This window comes from Anguilla anguilla, chromosome 15 (genome assembly GCF_013347855.1).
Source record: "Anguilla anguilla isolate fAngAng1 chromosome 15, fAngAng1.pri, whole genome shotgun sequence".
Lineage (NCBI taxonomy): Eukaryota > Metazoa > Chordata > Actinopteri > Anguilliformes > Anguillidae > Anguilla > Anguilla anguilla.
In genome coordinates this window covers 20,648,341-20,672,609 of record NC_049215.1, presented here as the reverse complement: position 1 = coordinate 20,672,609, position 24,269 = coordinate 20,648,341, and the positions used below count along the sequence as shown (strand labels likewise).

Here is a 24,269-nt window from a genome sequence, read left to right as displayed (position 1 = left end):
CCTTGTGTGTTCGTAGACGTAGAGGGTGAGGAGAAGGCAGTCCCTCTCCGACGCTTCCAAAATTCTCGGGAGAGGTGCAAGTTCCTCGCCCCCTCCATCTCGGTGTCTGTGCCCGACGATGACCCCTCCCACTCTGACGAGGAGTACTATGAGCACCCTTTGTTCAGCCCAGAGTGGAGTCGGCACGGTTCTCGCCCGTCGGGGCAAGCCGTCCCGATTAGACAGATCGAAGGTGAACCTCGCATGGTTCCTCGTCTCTTCCTCCTGTTACCCTCCTCCCTTTCCCTTACCCTTCCTCCTCTCCTGTCTTCTGTCCTCCCTCACCCCCCATCTCCTGTTTCTCTGTCTATGTCACTGTCTCCAAGTTGAAGCTGTTCCGATATAATTGTTGATTAATTTATCTGTGTATATTCCTTCTTTTCCATATTTCGGTCAAGTCATTTGGGGTTCACACATTTCTCTCAGTTTGCCTAAAATGAATCATCCTGCTGGGGATGGCACTGTCTTCATCAGTCACTCAAACCAATGCTGTATTCAATTTATTCACACTTTCTAAACTGTGCACACTGTGCACTTTTACATGCCTGCACATGATTATTCTTGCACTGCCTTTTCACATGCAAGAGCGCAGATGTTAAATTAGCATTTTATATAACTAGTGCAATGGAATGCTGGAGCACATACACCACATACTGCAGACACTGCAAATGACTGGCCGGGTTTAGGAAAAGGCTGCGCATGTGCCAACAGGTTCATGTGCTCGCTCTCCTCAAACCATGGTCTCTGAACTGTCTGATTCTGTGGTGTCGTCCAGATCTCTGTCTCCCACCACCCCACCGCGCACCACCTCACCCTGCCCCGCCCCACCCCTCCCCTCTCCACACCCTCCAAGCTCTCCCTTCATGCGTCCAACCTGCTGATGTGCACCCGCTGTAGATCACAGGAAGGCTTTCAGCTCTTTCTATCAAGCCAGCACACACACGCACACACACACACACGCACACACATGCACGCACCACATACACACAGGTATACTAACATTTGCACACACATAAACAAATGTACATATACACAGTAGACACACACACACACACACACACACCACACATCACACACACATATGCAAAGGACAAACAGGCAGTACTCAGCCATATCCTTGACCTTATTATTTCAGCAAACAGAGGTAACCCCCCATTTCGATAGGCTGCATGGGATCTTCCCCGCCCACTGCACAGTAAATCTAGGCCAGCCCTCCGTATTGCCATGCGATAGCCTCGCGTGTGATGGGTGCACTGCCACAGGCAGCCTGGCTCTGCAGTAACAAGAAAATAAAATGTATTCTCAGAGGTGCAGCACAAGAAGTTAATCAGCTTCTCTATTTCAGCTGGAGTTTCGATTTTGCCCCTCCCTGTCCGACAGCTTTGGGACCTCAATAAATCTCCTTGAGCAAAGGCATCAATCTAATGAATACATTAGAGCGCGCACACACAGGGAGAACCCCTCTGTCGTCTTCTTAAAGTGCCGCTTCAGCGTGCGATCGCCGCTTGCTCATTCTCATGCACATGGATTTGTGGATCGTGACAAAAATAGATTTAACCAGAATTACCACACTAAAACTGACACACGGGAAAGGCTTGTGCCTCAGCATTTGAATGTGCCTGATGTTTGAAAGCGCGTACGCGGCTACTGCAGTTAGAACCGTTCGGCTAGACCTGTCACGGGTCGCTGCAGCGAAAGGCAGTGAAAATACACTGCCACAGTCTGTTCATTCACGTCACTGCTTGTGGCAGGCTACACACTGCATCGTTACTGCCTTCTTCCAACTCGCAAAACAACATACATAACAGCCTTATGTAAGTATGTATGGAAATATCCAGTATATACACACCGTACATAGAATTTATTGCAAGGAAGATATGTGAGATCCATTTTGTAAAGCTTTTCGGTAAAGTCCTTACGAGAGGCAAACGGACCAGGGAAATCACTGTAGTTTTGGGATGATGGATTATTTTAGTGTTTAGGGAGGAATTGCAGGGCCGTAGCATGCATTATCGGTTATTACGGCTTATCTCTCCATGCAGTCAATCATCTGTATTTCTGTTTCTCTTACCATTAAGCGTTTTCCTACTTCTGTCTTTAGTTGTCATTTTCAGCCCATACTTTGCTTACAACTGTCAAAAGTTTACTGTCCATAATTTGCATATAGATATTGCCTGTGCAAACAACACAACTAAAAGACAATGTCTATTATAAACAACACTAGCCTGTTATGAATCACAAAAGGGTATGATGTGTCCATCACCCTGATTTAATGCACAGGAATAAAACGGACGGGGAACTGGACCTGTTGCTTCCAAGGACACTGTTCCACATACTGTACAGAATTGTATAAGAATTAGAAAGCAAACAGGGTTACGTGATTCAATTTAAGCCTATTCTGTTTGGTACTTATGCAAGTGGCACCTCCACAAGATGGCCACCACAGCCCGGAAACAGTATTAACGTTGAACTCTGTGATGTATTCATTGAACTTGCTCACAGTGCAATATAGGTGCCAAAAATTCACTTTATGGTAATCAACAGAAAAAGACAATAACAATTTACATTTTTATGCTGCATCCCACCAAACATGCCACTCAATATTCATAATAATAATAATAATAATAATAATTTTAAAAAAACCTACTTACAGTGTACTAATTTAGCTAGATAACAGATGATTAGCTAACTTAAGAGTTGTTTCTAACCAACAGTGGTAATCATTACACTGTGCAAAAGATGCACAATGAGCACCTTTATGTGACATGTCATGTCAGCCAAATCAGAGAAAAAAAAGGAAAGAAATCAATATGCTATATAGAGAAAGCTATTTCCTTTCTAGTTTTTCTACATTTCTGTGTTCATACAGCACGCGGCATCATCAAGACTGATTTCAACCAGGGGAGTCAATTGTGTTGTCACAGAACACACTCCCCTTTCTTTACAGACCTGCAGCCCTTAAGAAAAAAATCACACTGAGTCTCTTTCTGTTATCTCACCCTGTGATTAAACTAAAATAACTTTCACTAATTCTACAACATGCATTTCTAAATGTTGTATAAACCGTTGAGGATAGGTAATAGAAAACTCCATGCAATTTAAAACCAAATGGAAATTAATTTTTTAAAAAGTTAATTTCTGAGGCAGTCTCTTGCATTTATATCATCAAGCCGGTTTTGACAGATTATTCTTCAGTTTCTCAGTCAAGGATAAAATGTTGCTTTATTGACACAACACTTGGATTTTACTGAATCTATCTACAAGGCTAATATTGTCCATTGAGCTGAAAGTGTCTCACTGATAGTGTGATCTGTGTGACCCAAGTCTGTGTTGTCTGTAGTCTTCATGTTTCCACTTCTTCCCCGTTTTTCAAAGAAGAGACCATAGAGGCTATTACAGCTGCTGACGAGGAAGAGGAGATAACAGCGGATGCAGCAGCTCTTGAGAAGCAAGAGCAGCAGAGCAGTGGGGAGGAGTCTGAGCAGGGGCCTGAGGAGGAGCACTTAGGGCAGGCAGAGATCTTAGGCGAGGCCCAGGGCCAGCCTTGTCTGCAGGCCGAGACAGCTAACGTGCCTGCAGAAGCCCCGAACGGAACGGGCCACAAGGCCCTGTTGGAAACGTGTGATCAGGAAGGTGTGTCCCCTCCTCCTCCCAAAAAAGTCTGCATGTTTCCTACCTGTTTCTCCGAAGTGCAAGTTTAGCAACTATATAAGGGATGAGGGAAAATGATCTTTTCTTGGCTAACGCTGCTTGGCAAAACAGGCTTGAAGGTGACCCTGCTTAACGGGCGAACGCAGGCTGTAACCTATAAAACTGCTTAGAGCCACAATGCTGCTGTTTTTGTTTTTTTATTTTATTTTTGTTGCTTTTTCTCTTGTCTGTATGTCTTCTCAGCCATTGCTTGTTCAATGGTCACGGCTGTCGCTGAATCATTTTGCTCTCCTCCACTGGTGCAGCTTGCAAAAGCTTTTCTCCTGGTTGACCTGTCTTATTGGTTTTTATTCATCGCTAGCTCAGTGTCCGTTTGCCAGCTACATCGCTGATTAAATTTTGGGATTTATCCAGTGCCTCATTCATCCATTGTCTATGTACAGGATTAAATGCAGATTTGCCGATTCAACTGCATTTTCGGTTCAGCTTTTCTTGTTCTGCTTTTTTAACGTCTGTATTTTGTTTATTTTTTCCCTTTGTTTCTTTGTTCATCTCATTGCTTTCATTTAATGTGTTCAGTTTTAAAAGCACTGATTGCATCTTCAGTGATTGTTTGTTGTTCAAATGTACTGCATTCCTTCTTTTTAAATAAAAAGAAAACTTCTGGTCCTGAACAATATGATAAAAAACTTACTATGTAAGTATTACTGTTAGACATGCCAATTTGAGTTTGGAATTCCTTTTGCTTCACATAGGTTCAGCCTTAATGACGTTCATATGAACAATAAATTACACAGCAAATGTATTTTCAAAGATTACAACTCTGAATCTTGAAAAACATGTCCATGTATGTATTTATTTTTAAGGAAATGCACTTGTGAAAATTTATTTTTGTGACATGAAAATGACAAATGTAAAATTGAGAGAGGTAAATTAGAGTTATTTTGATAGTTTCTCCTATACGCAAATGAATTTGCGTACTGCAATGTATGGGTTTAAATCCCCATAATCAATATCATGTATTAGACCAGAAAAATAATACAGCAAATGAAGAGGGTGTTATGTAATTCATTGAAGACCTCCTCCACTCCTCCATGCCCGCCCCCCTCCCCCCAAGGAGATCAGACAAACATTCATTGCATCCATTTTCAACCATTTTCACCACTAAGGCTCTGTCCACGCCCAACAACCACCCCCCACCCTCCACAGACACACATCAGTGATACACCGAGCTCCATGTCATTACTCCTGGCCATGTGCTCTTATATTCCCCATTGCACCTGTGCAGTGACCTCGGCTTGCATTGTGCTTAGTGAGGAGCAGCCCCAGCTTTGCCTGCCTGTAATGCTGTTTGTTGAGTCTGTGGGCAGCTGCAAACTGCATTCAAGCTTAATGTGACTCAGGAGCAACCAGACTACTTTAGATTTGCTTACAGCCCTGAAGATGGAGGTGGGGAGGCCGAGCAGTGAGCAGGCCCCTCCCACTAGCCCAGACGTCCTTGGACCGGGCCAGTGGTCCATGGCCCAAAGCGCCACATTCCTCTCACCGGATTTAGCTGCGGATATGGAGGACCAAACTGCTCCCAGGACCACCGCTGAGAAGCAGCCCTCTGTGGAGGTGCTGGAGACTAGCAGTCTCATTACCACACCTGGCTGCTATGCAGATCGCCAAGATGATGGTGAAATCGGAATGTATGGGAAGCCAGTGCTGCCTAGGGGGCAGGGTAGTGAGGAGTTGAAAGCAGCCTGCCAGACTGCACCCTCAAATAGCAAAGGAAAGGAAGAGAGTCCTGCTGCGGGGGGGCAGAAGCTGCACTCAGACATTGTCGATCTATCGGCCACTGTGGACAAATCTGGAATGTCTGCTTACTTTGAGACCTCAGCTCTGAAGGAAGATGAAAGGGGGATCCAAAGTGAAGGCTACTACGAGCTGAGTGATGCCAGACAGAGGACCTTGGAGGGTGGTCCCCCACCTGCTGAAATCAGCTACAGCACCTTGGCTCAGACACAGTCCCTGGAGGACACAACCGAGGTCAGGAGGAGCCCGGCAGATGAGCTACATGCTCTCCCGCATGCGGAGAGAAATGATGACTTCAGGCTGTCACCAGGGAAGCTATCACTGGAGCAGAGGAGCTATTCGCTTAACATTCCCATTGGGTCCACGAGTCAGGGTGCCAGCCAGGGCAGAGGGCCCAGGAACTTCTCCCCGCTGGCCACTGACATTTTGTCATTCACCAGCCAGGAGGGTCTGGAGTCCACCGACTACCTTCCAGTCACAACTCCTTGTGTGGAGAAGCAGCCTGCATTCCCACCCCTGATCGTGGAGACTGCCGTCTCGGTCTCTACCCCACCATCCTCACCACCTGGTACAGCAACCAGCGCAAAGTCTAGCCCTGAGATGGAGTCACCAGAGTCACCGGTGCCCGCAAAGTCTTATTGCAAGAACGGCACAGTAATGGCACCTGACCTCCCTGAGATGCTGGACCTGGCTGGTACCCGGTCGAGGCTGGCATCTGATTGTACTGACCCGGAGGCTGTGAGGAGGAAGTCTGTTCCCTTTGACGTCCCCACCTTCACGGCAGAGTCCCTAGCTCAGATGGGCCTGGTGGACAAAGGTCAGAAGGTGGCAAAGAGTGAGAGCCAGCTTGAGGACCTTGGGTACTGCGTCTTCAATGAGTACTCTGGCCCAATGCCCTCGCCTGCTGACGTCCAGAGCCCAATGCAGTCCCCTCACCAAATATTTCCCATCATGTTGTCAGAGGAGGGGTCGGATATGGGGCCTACGGGGTTGCAGGCACAAAATGTGGGGGTGGAAGGACAAGAAGCTGAGCTGGTGGCAAAAGCCATCCCCCAATTTGAAAATGTAAAGGCTGGGGTGACTGGTGACATCAAAGAGCAGATCATCCCTAAGACAGATAGCCCATGGCCCTCCAAAGACTCCCCATCTCTCCTGTCAGTCACATCTGGCCAAGAGCCCCTTTTTCCACCAAAGGTGACTGTCACCCTTGAGGTGACAAAGTCAGAGCAGGAGACGGAGGCAGAGGAGGAAATGGCTGCTTATGAGCGGAAAATCCGCAAGCTGGAGACAGAGAACAGGCCACTGAGCATGGAGGAGGAGCGCGAGCTGCGGGAGCTGAGGGAGAAGGTGAAGGACAAACCAGACCTGGTGCACCAGGAGGCCTATGAGGAGGTGGATGCAGAGGACGTGTACCAGCTTACTGGAGTGGCTAAAGATAGAATTGCTCGCCCAATCAGACCATCGCCAGCCTCGTCGGTGGAGAGCACCACAGAGGAAGAGAGGGCTGGCATTCATGAACCAGAAAAGCCCCAGCAGGAGGATTTAGTCACACCAAAAGCTGCTGTCAAGACCTCTGACGAGAAACCCCCAAAGGTTGTCACCAAGCCATTCACCACGGCAGTCCAAGGAGGGTCTACAGAGGATGAGGAGGAGCATGTGAAACTGGCTGAGGAGCTGGAGGTTGTCATGGAGGATATCAAAGCACCGGTGAAGAATGAGCAAAGGCTCACAGAGGAGAAGGAGAAGGAAGAAGGGGCGAGAGCAGCCACCGATGAACCCGTGGAGCCCCGTGCTGCCATCGAGTCAGTTGTTACCGTTGAGGATGACTTTATCACTGTGGTGCAGACTATTGATGAGGGGGAGCAGCCGGGACACAGCGTCCGCTTCTCAGCTCCGCCTGAGGTAGACCAGTCACAGGTGCCCCCGGATGAAGAGGAAGAGGAGGAGTCTGTTGAGATGGCACAGGAAGCAGAGATAGAGGCAGGCAGTTTAGAGGAGATCTTGGATATTCCAGAAACCCCTGTGGCCCCTGCAGCCCCTGTCTTGCCTGCAACAGCATTGGCACCTGAAAGCGAGCCCCGCACAGAGACTTACGATGATTACAAAGATGAGACCACCATTGACGACTCCATCTTAGACACAGACAGCGCCTGGATGGACACTCAAGGTAACTTTCATTTTCACCATTTTGCCACATTAGCCTAGATTCAATCAATACTCATCTTTAGCAAAATAATATGCCAGTGTTACTTTTTGTAGACAAATGTTGAATTCACTCTAGATCAACTTGTCTGAGGGTAAGTCCAAGAATACTTAGCTTAAAAGAAATATAATAATTAAACTATCACCACAGTCTTATTTATTCATTCAAATATTCTAATTAATTTGTATAAAAGTATAGAAAATGTAAGAATCACCTTGCTGTGTCATAATAAAGAAAAGACAATGTTTACTTGATATTAATATATAATATTTGAATTATTGTTTATACGTATTTATATATGAATAGAAATGTGAATATGAAATCCTTAGGCTGTTGACTATAGCCATTGCGTTTTGGGTACCTGAGTTATCAGCTGTGCTTTTTCTGGGCTTACAGATGATGAGAGGAGCATCATGACAGAAAAAATTGAGCCCCTCCCAAAAACACAGAGTCCCATCAAAAAGCGGCCCCATCAGAGTCCCATGAAAAAGCTGCCTGCGGAAAAGGACAAGCGGGTGAAGGATAAGCAAAAGACTGCGGGGCGAGCAAAGGGTCGGGTCTCCACCCCCGAACGCAGACCCACCCGGAAGGACCCCAGCTCCACCCCCAGAGAGGAAATCAAGAAGAAAAAAGGTTTTTTCTTCAGTGGTGACCGAGTTTGTGACCCATACGTTTTTTTATATGTTATTTTACTATTACTATTTTGTAATCTTTTTTTTTTTTTACTGTAACACATTTTTTTCCTACTGTTTTATTTTATTTTATTTGTTGTGCTGTGTTTTTTTGTGTATTTTATACTGCATGTCTTTTTGTTTTTATTTTTTTAAATTTATTTTTAACTATTTTGATTTACTTTATGCCTTTTTTCCTGTAAACTTTTCAAGCTTGTTCTCATGGTACATGATGAAAACACAGTCCTTTTAATTGCCATGACAGTACATTTCAGTTATACAGTAATAAGTACAATCACCTCACATCATAACATTAATGACATTAATGGCAGACAGTAGAATTGCACTGTAAAGAACTGGCCAGTCCTAGTTTTATTAGAGTTTCTGCATTTTATTTATTTATTCATTTTTTGCTGTGTTCCAGTGCACATACAAGTATATATGAGGAACCATTAGTCCATGTAGACTCCTCATTTTCCCACAGTCTAGAGCAGTGATTTCCAACCTCGGTCCTGGGATTCAAGTGTGTATGCTGGTCTTTGTCGCAATCAGTCTCTTCCTCCATAAAGGCTGATCTCGGCTACCAGTTGCTAATTGAATCAACTAAACATGTAACCTCTTTCTACTGGAATGGTTTGAATGTAAACCAGCATACACACTGGGTTGCCAGGACTGAGTCCGGGAACCACTAGTCATGAGGGTATCCAGCACTGGATCGAACCTGGACTTAACACCCTAAGGGACTCTGCCACTGCTATTTGATCTGGCAAGTTGTACCCCCCACTTACAAGCCCGTTTAAAAAAAGGATGATGTTTACATCATGGTGTACCGTGTGTCTGTCACCCTCCTTCCCCTCTGCTCCCCCTTTGACTGTGTGTCTCTCCTTCTGACAGCTGTGATTAAGAAGGCTGAATTTACTAAAACAGCAGAAATTCAGACGCGCTCTCCCTCCCGGAAAAGCGTTTTAAAGCCTGCGGCCAGGCAGCCCAGGCCCGCCCAGCTCCACGGCTGTGCGAAACGGAAGCCCACAGGTGACGATCCCACATTGGACAAATCTGCAATGTGGCTGGCAAACATGGACAGTACCATATAGTACTTATCACTACAGCGATGCCTGTCTTTTGTTTTGGGCTTTGTTCTGGTTTATTTGTTTTTATTTTATTCTTTATGTTGGGTCTGTGTGTAATTTTTTTTCATGCAAACCACCAGCCTGTACGATTTGTTTCATATACTTTTCTATTCTCGGGCATGCACAACATGCTATACAGTCTCTCTCTGTGCCATCACCATTTTTTAAACCTTTTTTAAACCTTTTTTTTTTTTCAAGGAATTGTATCACATTGCACAGTTGACATGCTCACTCTTGCTACTTTTTCATTGTTTTGGTTTGTATGGAATCACTGTACTTGTACAAAACCCATGGGTTGGTCTGAAGCTGGCATTATTCTATCTCTCTCACAGTCACACACACACACACACTCTCTCTCTCTCTCTCCCTCGCTCTGTGTTTGGTGGTTTGCTGTTCAGAGGCGCTGTGCGTGTGAATGTCCTGCAGAAGTGACTGATTTTAGGCGTACATCAAAAGCACTGCAGCTCCCCCAGCTTTACTGCAACAGTATTTTGCCTGGCAAGGGCTGCTTTGTACCTCGCATAAGCAGAAGTGGGACGTTGGTTTCTCTGGGGCTGACAAAGTAACCTCCAAATGACCCAAGCCAGGACACTGGATTGCCAGTGATTAATGATGAATCCCGTTGTTTCACATCTGAATGACCGGTAGACACCAAAGACACTGCTGGGTTGCTGCCAAGAAATTCTGCTGAAAGGATCTGTTATGTAATCTACTATATTTTATTATGTGTGGGTCTGAGAGCCTGCTAAATAAGGCCATATATTCTCAGCTTAAGGACCTTAAACTGAAAATATATAGCAGTCTGTCCTTCATGTTCCCTGCTACAAAAAGTTTACTGTTTACTGTGAAGCAGAGAGACTTGTGTGTGTGCGAATGAGAAACTTTTGGTTAGTTTCTCGTAGGCTAGGTGCTGTTTGTATGTGCATGTGAGTTTGAGTGTGTGTTATCTGCTACTCACCACGTCCATGGCTGGTCTGCTTCAGTGAAAGGTCTGTGTGTTTTTCACTGCTTCTCTTCCTGACTCTAATGTTCCAGTCTCCCTCCCTCTCTCTCTCTCTCTCTCCAGCTGTTCCTGAAGGCCGGCAGCCCCTCAGTGTGGCCCGTCAGTCTCGGGACAGGACTGCAGTGAGTTACCCCTGCCCACTGCATGCATACACACACACACACACACACATACACACAAGCACACACACGCACACGTTCATGCACACACAAACACACACACGCCCATGCTCACTCGTACACACACACAAACACACGCAGCCACACGCAAACACACAGACGCATGTGCATACACACAAACACACAAGCACACACACGCACACATCCATGCATACACAAACACACACATACCCATGCACACTCATAAATGTGCACAGTATAATTATGAATATTAGTAGTACAGGGTTATATAACTGTGTAAATTAGAGTTATTTTCCCAACTGATATTTTATTTTGTTTGCCTCAGCTTGGAGAACAATAACATTTTTGTTTAGTCATGACAAATCTTTTTTGTTGAACGATTAATTAAAGCTTTTATAGGAAACACTACAGCTTCTGAGGAAAGAAATTTGCATTAAGCGGTTTCATTAGAAGCTGTCCTTTGACAGTGAGGACGACGCAGCCGGGCTGGGGAGTCCATGCATTATTGACTTGTGCTGTGATATGTCCTCACTTTGCCCTCATTGGGTGTAATAAGACTCTGTGTCTCGGTCTCTCTTCCACTTCATTGGGGTATTGCACATTAATTGGCTGTCTAAACTGAACGCCTAGGGGCGTTAATGTTAAGTAGCTGTACTCCAAGTAGACTGAGAAGAGTCCTTTTAGAGAAGTGTATGGTGTTCTCCCTACTGTGAAAATGTTCAGTAATTGACTGTTTTTAATGCCAATGATTAGGATCCTTCTGTAGTACATAAAGTGGTTTCTTTAATCAGTGGACAATCCTGTCCCTGTACCCCTCTGAGGGAGGGTCTAAGAAAATTCAGAATCATCATCTCTATTGTGGCTCATTTTTTGTGCCCAGAATGAGTTGGTATAGCTGGTTATGGTACAGTACCAATCCATTTGTATTTTATACTCTGAAATGATAATGTCCCTATAGTCCATCGCTGCTCCTTCTCAGTGCCTGCTGGTCCTCCACCCACCCCGAACCCTCCTCTGTCCCCCAAACATGCATGCACACACGCATGCAGACAGGCACATGCACACATACACACACAATGTGCCTGTTGAAACCCCTCCTGTCCTTCTCTCAGGTGTTTTAATGTCAGTTAAACTTTCCTTTCTGAATCACTCATTTTTTTGTGTTACATGCTGATCTTTAGTGGTGTTTGGGGACTATTGTTATTCTAGAAATAACATCTTCATTCACAAATCATGTGCATAAACATTGAAAGGTGTCTCATGTTCATGTACATGTATCTTCTAGTACATGTATGCCATTCTGTTCTTTGATCCTCTGTAATTGTCATGTTCTGTACAGTTACATCCAGGCTCTTGATTGGGTTTGACTAACGTGTGTTATGTGGTCTGGGGTTCGTTTGGTCCTCATTCGGTGTTCTCATTTTGTTTTTTCTCTGTTTGCATCATGTGACCCACCCACTCCCATGCCTGTCCACCCGTTGGCCTGTTTGTCTGTTACTTCGGCCCAGAGCCCCGCCCACTCCACATTAACAAAGATCCCCACCTCTAAAGTTCGGGCCGTGGCCCTACAGCCCCCCCGCCCAAGCTCTGCCTGCTCTCTTCCTAAAAGGAGCCCTCTGGTGGACGCAGAGGTCTGGGGGCCCCGCCCCTCCTCTGCCGGCCCCCACGACTCCCCCACTCAGAGGCTCATAGACAAGGTAAGGCAGGGCCCCCCCCACCTAGCACCCCAACACCCTGCCCCTCTGGACACTGATGTGGGGCTCCTTGCCACCCTTGTTGCTCATGACTCATGCTGTGAACACAGTGTTTATATTGCATTTGCCTTACAAATGCATCGCCTTCAGCTGGAAATAGAATGCGTGTTCATGAATGCGTAATCAGCGCAGTGTAAATAATGCCATTAGTAAAAAGGCAATGATTTAATGTCACATTGCAATTTTCAGGCAGCTCCAAAAATCTGTCCCAATGAGTTTGATCTTGATTGTGGCTCTGTTGGTAAAGCAGTGTGTGTATGTGTGTGTGTGTGCGTGTGTGTGTGTGTGCGTGTGTGCGTGCGTGCGTGCGTGCCGTGCTTCTGTTTGTATGACAGGATGGAAGCTCGCGGAGCCCTGAGAAGAGGTCCTCCCTGCCCCGCCCTGCCTCCATCTTGACGCGCCGAGCTCACCCTGCGGAACATGATGAGACCTCCACCTCCATCACCAGCTCCGGCTCCACTGCCCCTCGACGCCCCACCTGTAAGGGCCCCGCCCACGCTAACATACACATGCTAACGTTCATGCATGTGTGCACACACACACACACATACACATGCATGCTTGCACATATGTACAATACAAATGACTTTCATTTTTAGTCTAATTCCATGGGTTTATGCCAGAGTAAATCTTCTTTGATGGTGATCCTCCTCTGTAGGAAGCAAATGGTGTGTTTATGTAGACGAGTGTGTTTACAGGCCTTTGGTTCCTTTCTTTGCTTCTAACTCTTGCATTTTGGGGTCTGTGAAAATGATGTCTATCATCCTTTTTGATACTCTTTCCTGCCCTTCTCTCTGTCTTCTCCCTCCTCTCCCTCCCTTCCGGTAGCGTTTCGTACTGAGGGCAGGTCAGAGCGCAGGTCCAGGCGCACCCCCAGTATGACAGGTAGCAGCAGTCAGTTTGCTGAGTCATGTCTGTCCTCCCCTGAAGGGGGAGCCAGTGAGCATGAACTCATTGCATGTGCTATCACTCCATCAGGCCTGGCTAACTCCATAGCTACTGTTTCATCCCCCCTCCCTCCCCCCTCCCTCCATTAAAAGGGTCTGTGTTCAGTTCACTTTACACCATCTTTGTTTGAGGCAGACACCGTATTCGCATCTGAGGTGGTATAGTGAAGGAGTGTCCCCAGCAATGTCACGTCTGTCGTGATATTTCATCATAGTTCACCTGCATGCTTTCTGTCAGTGACCCACTTGGCATCTCTTTGGTTAATATCACGCTGTCACAAAGACCATCCTCATTGCCTTTCAGAAAATGGTGTTCATTGCAAGATTATCTTTAAATAGGTACAGATATACTGTATAGATATACATTGAGTATGTAAGAGTATATACGACCCACAAAAATATTATGACAACATAGTTGGCTACACATGTCATAGCTGAAGCTCGAACCGGCAACTTCTGGTCTACATACCCCAGCCTGTGCTTATATCGGCACCTATACCAGTCGAATCCCCAAAAGGCAATTGACAACTATATTGTTCATTTGTTTTTAATGGAGACTTTATTGCTATCCAAAATTATCTTTGGTTTATGGGCATTCCATTTAGGCTGTTTTGTGGTACATCTGAGCTCCATTTGATCAGATTTTAACCCAGTCTTGTGCTGCATTCAAATTCCCCAGAATTCTAAGGCAGGAAGTTTAACTTGCACTTACTGTTTTGATTCATAGGCCTCTTAATTTGGCCAATTTTTAAGATACATCTTTATAGCTTTATTTTGAAAGCAAATCCCAAGTCCTTGCAACTATTAAAACAATCACAATGTTTTGTAATTTCAGATGAATCGAGCTTGTGTTCAAATGGAACTAAGTCTATGAAATTCTAACAAATGAAGTTTGGTAACTGATGCACAGCTATGTAGTGGCTGGTTGATTTACTGGCTACTAAGCAAGTGGTAGCTAGCTAAACTGGCTAACTGTTAGCACTAGCTATCATGGCATTAGTTCTTTCAATTCCAAGCTGCAAGCTACCTAACTATCTAAAAAACAAGGGACACATGTTTTGAGCCAAATTGTTATTTAGTGACTTGCTAGCTAGTTCAAAATCTGTTTGATACAGGTGGACATTAGGTCTAAATTACAATCAAACCAGATCATTTGTCAGGAAAATGGATGAACTTGTAAGATATCAGCTGACCCCTGATACTCTGTCAGTGTGACATAGATGCTGCCTTCATGGATTGTTCCATTTTGGAGAGATTAACTTGATGCCTACAAAAGCAGCTGCCTGTATGGGTGACGATGCAGCTGCTGAAGTAAGCAGCTGCCATCTAAACAGATCGCAGCTTTGCTTTCCTGATTTCTCAGCTAACAGGTGTTTGAAATATACAGGCAACAAGTAGTCGCTAATGAAATCATTATAAGCTGATGTGAAGAAAATAAAATAAGACACAGTCTCCCTCCAGGTGTAATCCTGGCTGTGTCACAGTAAAAGAGGAAGGTGGTGTTGCAGGGGTGTGTTACGGGTGTGAGATCTCTCATAGCATTTCACTCACTCTCAGTGGCTTCCATTCAACTGATTGAAAAGCGGCAGTACTGCCTATATTGAACTTAATTAGCGCTGGTGGGTTTTTAGGTTTTCTGATTTGGGTAACAGTCATTGAATTCACTATTTCAAATGTGTGAATGAAAATCCTTAAAATCAAGGAGTCTGAGTGCGAAACCGTGTATGAAATAGAGCTGTGTGTGACTTCTGTGTGACCTCTGTGACCCCCTGCAGGCATAGAATCGGCCCGATCCCGCTCGGCCTCCACGCCCCACGCGCCCGGGTCCGCCCCCATCACCCCCGGGACCCCGCCCAGCTACTCCTGCCGCACCCCCGGCACGCCTGGCACGCCCAGGTCCCTGAGCCTGCTGTCTCAGGAGAGGAAGGTGGCCGTCATCCGCACGCCGCCCAAGTCGCCTGCCTCCGCGTCCAAACAGCTGCGCGTGCTCAACCAGCCGCTGCCTGACCTCAAGAACGTCAAGTCCAAGATCGGCTCCATCGACAACATCAAGTACCAGCCCAAAGGGGGCCAGGTGAGGGCTTTTACTGCCCCCCCTCCACCCCCCCAGCGCTGATGTCAGCCAATAACAATAACCCCTCCCCTCTCCACTCCCAGAGTCATTCAGGTTTTCTGTCACGTAATTTCATTCTGTCTTCTCTCCTCTTGTGCCCTTTCAGCTTTTCTTGTGCTATGAGCACCTTCTAGTTTGCGTCTTCTGAAGGTGCTTGGGATATGACCAAAAAGAGCAACATCAATATTTTGTACCCGTTTTAGGAAATTTTATTAGTTTAATCAGAAGTATTATGGACAATCGCATACTATGTTAGCACCTACTAGCCTATCTGGTCCTTAATCCAAGGTGACTTGCAGTGTGGCTTTCACCCTTACAGTACCCACACTACCTGTTCAAACAGCTTAAAGTTCGATTTGAGTCAGGGAAAAACAGTACATTGCATTTATTTACCATGCACTCTAATCCAAGTACATTTACAGTGTAATCAAACATAAATGCATTGACTTATGTGTGAGTCACTTTTAGGGGTCATTAATTTGCTTTGCGCACTTGTACAGTTTACGTTAACTTTAGATAAGATAAGAAACTTTATTGTCATTGTACTGCTGTGCCAGGCAACAACACAACAAAATTACGATGGCACTCCCTGAGTTTTTTTTTAACTTTAAAATGCTTATTGCCTGTGAAAATAACCCTGTGACTTTACCAGGGTGTGTAATTGCACTTGTGAATGACAACAACCAACTCTTACTCATTCTTCTCATCAGTGTTTAAGACCATTAGAAGGTGCTGATGCAGTGTTACGCCACAATGACTGCATCCTTTCACCCCAAACACACAGCGTGTGACTGACTCCGCCCACCATAACAATCATAATTAGCACCTGTCAGCCTCCTTAATTACAAGACTGCTGGGAGCTCACCTGGTTTTAGACATGCGCATGCTTTCATACGTTTACCACAGTCCTCAACATATTGATAGAAAAAAATGTAACAACAGGGCCTAGCAAGTGATCAATTTTGATGATGTGTCAGGGGGTTCTCCTCACTTTGTGTGGAGGACAGGCAAACAGGTTTATATACACAGACACAAACAAACTCAGGCTCCTTGTAAGAAAAAAGGTTAATCAAAATATACGTGTGAAATTAAAACATTTGTAACAATATGCTTCACAGCATACACTGGCCTAAAACCCTCACAAATGTCAGCCTTGGGCCACAGACGCAAGGAAAAACTGCCCAGCTGGCATATAGGAAGAGACCTAGAGGAGGAACCAGATGTACGTGGCAGGGGGAGCCCATCCTCCTCTGGCTGGCTCAGGGTGTGGGTTCATGTGGATCATAAATCAGCGCTTGGCTGGTTGACAGCAGGCAGGGCTGTGCTGATCATAGGCAGGCTGCCCGTCCGTCCTTGCGGGCGGGACACACATCCTCTCTCCGTGACCAGACTGAGGAAGTATGGATTACTCTGACATGTTTTACGAGTGCAGCGCGTCTAAGTGGAGCTGTGGGGAGAGAAATCTAATGGAAGAGGAGAGTGGTGGCACAGGGGGTGGGTATGGGGGGGGGGGGGGGGGTCTCTGCATCGTACTCTATCTTCTGACCCTCATATGGGATACTCTGGTCACCCTGAGATGGGGGGTCAGAGTTGACACAGGCCCAGTGACACTGCGAGATGGACAGGCCAGAATGTGGCCGATCTGTTTCCCCTTTCTGTGCCTTCCTGTGTGTCTGTCTCCTTCAGACTCTCTCCTTCCCCCACACGGATGCCAGCACCTAGAGGCTTACGTACAATGTGTCTGAGGAAATCATGCGACACTGTGAATGTACGTGTGGGATGTTTTAAATGCTCTAATCAGATCAAATCAAATCGAACCAAGGACCCCCTAGGACATTCATGAGAAGTCTCTTTCACTCTCCTTCCTTTCCTTTATTTCACCCCCTTTTCTCTTTTGCTGACAGCTTCTTCTCTCACTCTGACCTCCATTTTAGTGTTGTCACTGCAACCCAAACAGTTGCCAGCAGTGGGCTCTGACCAAACCCCCACGCTCCCCCGAGTGTGCTGATTGGTCAGATGCAAGGTTGACCTGCTCTGCTCCCCTGGTACAGAGCTGCTGTTGGCCTCACCGCAGTGTTTGCTGAAGGAGGAGTTTGGACAGGATGTGTCACGGAGGGAAGCTGTCCCTGAATGGCCTTCGTTCACAGCTTGAAGGGGACTGTTGCAGCCCGTTCCCCTTGGAGGAAGGGTCGCCCTAACCTCTGTCCCCTGGTGCCACAAACACAGACCTCTGGGATCTACATCAGGAATGACTTCAACTGTCTCTGTAGATTTAGAGAGACTGACAAAGACAGGATGTGACACAGTAGAAAGCCGAAAGGGTGGCAAGGGCCAGTGATGCGTGCACAGGTACCGAGTGGTTGCGTGAACGATTAATCGGCGCGTCTACAAGCTTATGACACGGCAGCTTCACGTCAAGCTGCCACACTCATGTCTCAGGACAGTCTCAGCTGGACACGTTAATGTTTCCTTTACCCTGGGGCTGGCTTGGAGGTTCAGGGACTCATGTGAACTGAGCTGGGAATGTCTCTGTGTGATTGATTGACATGATTGTGCCACTGAGCCAAATTGCCCTGAGGGTGTCAGTTGTTTGTTTTTAATGCACTGATGGCTGGCTGGCTGGCGTTCTTGATTTCACGCTCTTCCTCTTGCTTGTATAGGGAAGGGAAAACATGGCCGACCTGCTCCTGAACTTTGTCTCCACCCACAGTCTTGTCTTGTTTTCCAGTCCACCTGGCTTTAGTGTCAGTCCAATGGGCCCATCTCCCAGTACCCAACTGAATCCAAATCAAACCATAGCAACTACCAATTCGAGAAAAACATTGGTAACACACTGGAAACACACTGTGTCTGTGTGAAAGCACACAAACCAGCTGTCATTTCCATTACGGTACATTATACCTTCATCTGGTCTCCATTGGCCCCCTGTGGATACAGGTGGTACTGCACGGTCACAGGTTCAACAGCAAGTGATGGGAGACAGAGGTTTCATGAATCTCTGTAATGGGTGAAACTACAATCGTCTGTTAACTACAAAACTTTTTTTGCTGTCCGCAGCAAAGCGAAATGATTGGTTCAAATCAGCGCTACACTGATGAGCTAATGGAAGCTCTGCCCCTTTTAGGTTCCATGATGCAACACTGTCCCATCAGTAGCAGCAGCCCCATCAGGTGGCCTGTGACCAGTCGGTGACACAGCCGTGTCAGTGTCTGCTGGGAGTAGAGTCACACTGAGCATGCTCATAACAGGAAATCAGGCTGGTTCTGTCTGCCTGTACTGCCTGTTTCAGTACTTTAGCACAGCCTGGTCCCCTGTGGCCCAGAAGGCACAGGTTTCCTCTGAAAGGTGTTATTTTGTGTGCAGTCGCTCTCATCTGCTGCCTGACCTCCTCACTGTCTCTCTCGCTGTGTCTGAATGACTGCTGCAGATTTGTGGGAGGAGCTTTAACTCGATGTTTGGTGCCATTTGAAAGTGTGCCAGGCCTAAGCGTTTGGATGTGAAACTCTTGAGTTCCTTCACTAGAGCTGAAGGAGGCAAAGAGCACAGACATTCATCTTCCATGTTGTGTCGGTACAGTTTGGCTCTTGGGGCCTCAAATGGCTCAGATAGTCAAAGCTGTGGTTTCCCGCACTACCCCAATGCCCAAAATGTAACCACTCTTTCATCTATGTCCATCTGTCTCTCTCTTCGCATTCCACAATTCTGTGATGTGCATTTCCCATCCAGATGGGGGGGACATGCCCCTCCATCCAAATCCTGGGTCTCTGTCCACCAGTCTCTGCTGGGAGATCATATCAGACTTACTGCTTGAATGGTTATCCATGATTAGCATGAAGCAGAGAGGGGCACGTCCCAGAAAAACAACAAAGGCTAAAGGAATAGTATATGGCCCTCTGTAAAATATAGCCACTCCCTATAGATGCCAATCTAACCCTAATGCCCCTCCCCTGTCCTTATCACAATCAACACTGACCTTAGAGCCGGCCCACCAATTTCCTCAGTGATAGAAACAGTCATTTCAATTCTAAATCAGCTGGGTGGACTCAACTCAGTGCTTAACCCTGCTGTTAAGGTCACTGCTGTTTGGGCCAAAGCTGCCGGGCCTACATTCATTTGTGCTGTCTTGTCTGCCTGCAAACACACTCACATGACCCACTTTCTTGCATATATAAATATGTGCTCCTCTCAGACCTTATGAATGCACTTCCTGTGTAAACAAAGATTTGATTTCTCTGACCTTCGCTTTCATTAAAGAAGCACATATCTTTGTATTTTTCTAGATTCAGATTTTAAACAAGAAGCTGGACTTCAGTCACGTACAGTCAAAGTGTGGCTCCAAGGATAACCTGAAGCACTCTCCCCGTGGAGGCAATGTATGTACTTCTCCATCCATTCCTCCTTCACTCTCTCTTGCTAACTATCTGTTGGTTTCTGTCTTGCTTTTGATCTCCCTCTCCTTCTCCTCTCTCTCCATCTGTTTCACTCTACTTCTCTCTGCACACATACACACACACACACACACACACACACGCACAAGACACTCATGTCAAACCAGTGTCATCACATCAAGTAAATTGTTGAACACATCTCAAATATATACAAGCTTTACTGCTGTATATATTTACATTGAGTGATACAGTTGTTGATGGCTTTCCCATTATGGCTAGCAGCAGTTGATCAGAGTGTGTTCTGCATCTGATCTAAACAAGCAGCTTTTGCCATGCACCGTCTCAACAAATTAACACCTTTCGACCTCACCTAGAGGGACCCAAGGGAGAAAAAAGTGGGTCCGTCAGCTGAAAACAATACATGAGAAAAGTGGCACTCTGATGCTGAACGGGAGGAGAGTAGTGGCTTTTCTTTGTTCTGGGTGTGAAGTGCAGTGTGAATGATATGCCAGCGATCTGACTGGCACCTCATGAAACTGAACGTGTCTCGGCCAAGAGCCAGCTATGGCACCCTGTGCGCGGCTGTTTTCACCATTACAGAGCAGGTCGAATCTCCAGAAGGGACCGTGACTGGATCAAAACGCCCGCCCTGGCCAGATGAAGTCTCCTGCTTTCCTGCTTCTCTTTCCACTTATGTTTGAGTTTCTCCCTCCTTCATTCTCAAGCTCAAGCTTTCTGTTTCCGTCTTTCTCTCTCTCTCTCTCTCTCTCTCTCTCTCTCTCTCTCCTCATTGTGTTTTGAGAATGTGCCTGAGGATGGCTTTGCACCAGGGCCCAGTGTTGCCTTTTTGTTGTCTGTGTCTCAATCGAAACTGTTTTGTCTCCTAGCAGCAGCAGCAGCAGTCACAGCAACATGACTGTCAGTCACTCACAAGCTTCTGAAACACTCTGTCAGCTGTCTAGGCTGTCTCAGCTGACCCAGATTATACAATCAGGGACATGAAGAGCTAAACACAGTGGCGCTGGGTAATGGGAACAGCAAAATATCGCACTGGGACCTAAGGTCCCTGTAAGGGAGGCATCCCTATTTTAATCCTACATTGAAAATAGATAAGTGGACAGAGAAAATGAATCCGGGCCAATCTAATTTGACCATCAAGAGAGCTGTTTAATATTGTGTTCTCAGCCCACGTGCGCACGCACACACACTGTAGGCTGGCCCCCTCAAGCTTAGTAGAATCCTCAAGCTTTGGGTATCCTGGTTATGAGTAATCCATTTAAACTCACACACTCCAGCTTGAATCAAAGCTCAGGTCTGAGCTATAGCAAGAGCCTTATAGCATTCTCCACACCAGAAGTTCACAAGATGTTTGAGTGCCAGAGTCTGTGGTCTGGACAGCGAGTCTTCGGAATGACAAAGTGTCAGGTCAGGCAGCGTGTGGTTAAAATGCCATGTCGTCCCCAGGTTCTAATTCCAAGTGTAAAACTGGACTTTAGCCACATCCAGTCTAAGTGTGGCTCCCTGGACAAAAAGCAGCACTCAGCAGGAGGTGGAAACGTGAGTTGTTTGCACACCCTACACATCACTGTGAGTGTGGTCTTCTTTTCACTCTCGCTCACTGATGGGCGGACGCGATGGGGCCGCCCAGGGCCACGCCCCAACTCCCGTAGGGCTGCATCGACCAATCCGTGTTGGTTGCTGTGTTTTGTATCTTGGATTAAACAAAGGACCGGAGACTGACCGCTAACTCTTAACGAGCGGTAACAAGCCTGGCAGTTGAGGAAAATCCGACGTGCTCCTTTTGATTTTTCTCTGATACAAAACATGGCCACGTTTCACCCCACGTCTTCTCCCTTTCACTAACCTCTACGGAGTGTTGTCATGCATGGTCAGGCCATAACACCTCATTGTAGCAGAGGGGCAGTAGTTCAGTGTGGCTCAGGAGCGTGTGCTACAGAACAGCACACACACAATGGGGTGAGCAGGGATGCGTGGCTAACGCCTCGCTACATACAGTAGCTGTAATCTGTCTCAGCCTCACCGGTGTGCGAGACGCTTGTGTCTGTCCTGTAGTGCCTGCTTTGTGGTGTGCTCTACTGTAGCTGTGTCTTTCTCTGTGGTTCTTTACAAATGACCGGGTTGTTTCATATCCACGTGATGTCGTGTTGTGTTTCTCACGGCATGCCTCGTCTGTTGCTTCCTTCTCCTTTCACAGGTCTGCCATATGTAGCCACTGATAATTGTGTTTGCATTTTTCAGTAAATATGCTTTAGAGGCTGGGCCCCGCTGGGAGAGATTAGCTGATGTAGGTGGCGACCTGGTGGGCTGTATTTTCCACTAGCAGCGGGCTACAGCATAATGGCGCATTCGCATTTCTGCCCTGGTGCCCGCTGCCCTTTCCACACCCGCATCCATGCACGGGCAGACCCACAAACCCCCACCTGTAAGACGTGACCTATCGGTCTAGTTGATAGGGAGGTTGTACTTTGGTGGGGAGGGGGGCGTCAAATGCCCTCCCTCATCCTCTGATTGGCTAGCCAGGTGCTCACATTTCAATGGTAGTGGAATTAAAAGGAGCAGCATTCTATTTTAATACCAGCTCCAACACAATGATCGTGGCTTCTTGCCGCAAGATGAGGAAAAGCAACCAAGTTTTTTTCCCCTTTTTTTACCCAAGAAGTGTGAAGGCGGCAGACGTCTAGATTTCATACAGACGTGTGAATGTGCTGTACTGTAAATGTGTAACATGGCTGTTAAAATTTTTAGCGAAATAATTAAATCAGTAAATTAATTACTAAGTAAAATCCATCATTTTGTAGTTTAGGCCAGGAGCCCTCCTGAGGTCAGCACTAGGGGGGGTGTACATACTGCTGTTTGGGAACCTGTTTGTGCCTCAGCTGAACCTGAAACAACCTGTGTGTGTGTGTGTGTGCTTGTGTGTGCATGTGTATGTGTGCGTACATGTGTTAAACACAGGTGCAAATCCAAACAAAGAAGATTGATCTGAGTCACGTGACCTCCAAATGTGGATCTTTGGACAACATCCGCCATCGACCAGGTAACCAGTTGGACCACCAACTCAATCAGAACAGTTTATAGAGGGTGGGCAATCTAGTGTGGAGAAATAGGAACTAGGCTGGTTCCAGGTTCAAATCCCATGTGTGGTTCTGCTATTGTACCCTTGGGTAAGGTACTCCATCTGAATTGCTTCAGTAAATCTTTAGCTGTATAAATGGATAGCATGTAAAAAAGCTGTGTAAGTTACTCTAGATAATTACATCTGCTCGGTAAATCGATAATGTCATGTAATGGGCATTGTAAGTGGTCTCTTGCTTATGAATATCCTCAGGGTGGACAAAGCACAGAGGCATTTTGGGAGACATTAAACTGGACAATAATTTAATTACATCAAATGCTATCAGAGCACAAACATTTTCCTCTACATAATGCATTTGTTTTCAAGAGCCATCATACTACAGGAAGGAACTCTGTATTCCTTGGTGGTACTTTGCTAACCTATGTCGCCATCTGCTGGGCAGTCCTGGTATTCATAGCTGTATTATTTATGAGATGTCATCACTTAAGTCTGTGAGATCAGGAGTTCCCAGCGTGTGGGACAGGAGTTAGAGGGGGCGTGAAGGCATAAAAAATAATGATTACATTCAGAGGGTTAACTAGTCAGAGACCATGCCTTATCACTGTAGGTCCACTTTTGATTGTTTGGTCTAGACAAGCTGCTTATTAATCCAAAGAGAATTTACTATCTACCAGCTATTGTGTGTGATTGATATAAAGTACAAAATCTTGCAGAGAGAATTCATTTTCCTTGGGCTATATGACTGTTTTGTATAATATTTTGTTGGTAAACACTGTAGAATAGTCAGAATCTTTAATGGTGAAACGGCTTCTGTCCTGTCTGCAAGTCAGTGTGATTGTGAAGAGCATTTTTAGTTGGTATAAATGATGAGGGGGCATGTCTCCTAAAGAAGGACCTCTATTGTAAAATATGATAGCCCTTTCATTAGCTTATTGACACATTGAACCTTTTACTGTCTGGTTCAACTCAAGATGCAGCTGAACATTGGAAACCTTTCCAATTGATGCTCATAGGTCATACACTGCCATTTAGTGCTCATCGATGAAGCTCAGAAACTGGTTGATTGCTGAACATTGGTGAGACAGACAGACTCGGTTCACGGACAATGTTTCAGATGGAAATGTGGCTTTATGATTCTTGGCACTAAAAAAACAAGGAACTCTTCAAAATATGAAGGCCCACCGTCCTAATCTGTGTCCCCCCTCCCAGGTGGTGGACATGTGCGCATAGAGAATGTGAAGCTGGAGTTCAAAGATAAAGCCCAGGCCAAGGTGGGCTCCCTGGATAACGCCCACCATACCCCAGGGGGCGGGAGCGTGCAGGTGAGCCGTCAAGC

The 24,269-nt window shown here is 46.2% G+C and overlaps 1 protein-coding gene across 22 annotated transcripts in view; it reads left to right on the top strand.

Annotated features, from left to right (window-relative positions):
• Positions 1 to 24,269, top strand: part of map2 (microtubule-associated protein 2) — a 95,527-nt gene that overhangs the window by 68,851 nt on the left and 2,407 nt on the right. For 3 of the 22 annotated variants that reach the window (XM_035393652.1, XM_035393653.1, XM_035393654.1), the window contains 12 exons: positions 5,126 to 7,654; positions 8,087 to 8,338; positions 9,256 to 9,393; positions 10,558 to 10,616; positions 12,143 to 12,331; positions 12,724 to 12,868; positions 13,217 to 13,273; positions 15,111 to 15,409; positions 19,729 to 19,821; positions 21,301 to 21,393; positions 22,813 to 22,894; positions 24,143 to 24,255. In XM_035393652.1, coding sequence (XP_035249543.1) covers positions 5,126 to 7,654; positions 8,087 to 8,338; positions 9,256 to 9,393; positions 10,558 to 10,616; positions 12,143 to 12,331; positions 12,724 to 12,868; positions 13,217 to 13,273; positions 15,111 to 15,409; positions 19,729 to 19,821; positions 21,301 to 21,393; positions 22,813 to 22,894; positions 24,143 to 24,255 — 4,049 coding nt within the window. Of the gene's footprint in view, positions 1 to 16; positions 233 to 3,414; positions 3,673 to 5,125; positions 7,655 to 8,086; positions 8,339 to 9,255; positions 9,394 to 10,557; positions 10,617 to 12,142; positions 12,332 to 12,723; positions 12,869 to 13,216; positions 13,274 to 15,110; positions 15,410 to 19,728; positions 19,822 to 21,300; positions 21,394 to 22,812; positions 22,895 to 24,142; positions 24,256 to 24,269 lie in introns of all 22 variants that reach the window. The other 19 variants (XM_035393638.1, XM_035393636.1, XM_035393639.1 and 16 more) reach the window with 18 other exon arrangements.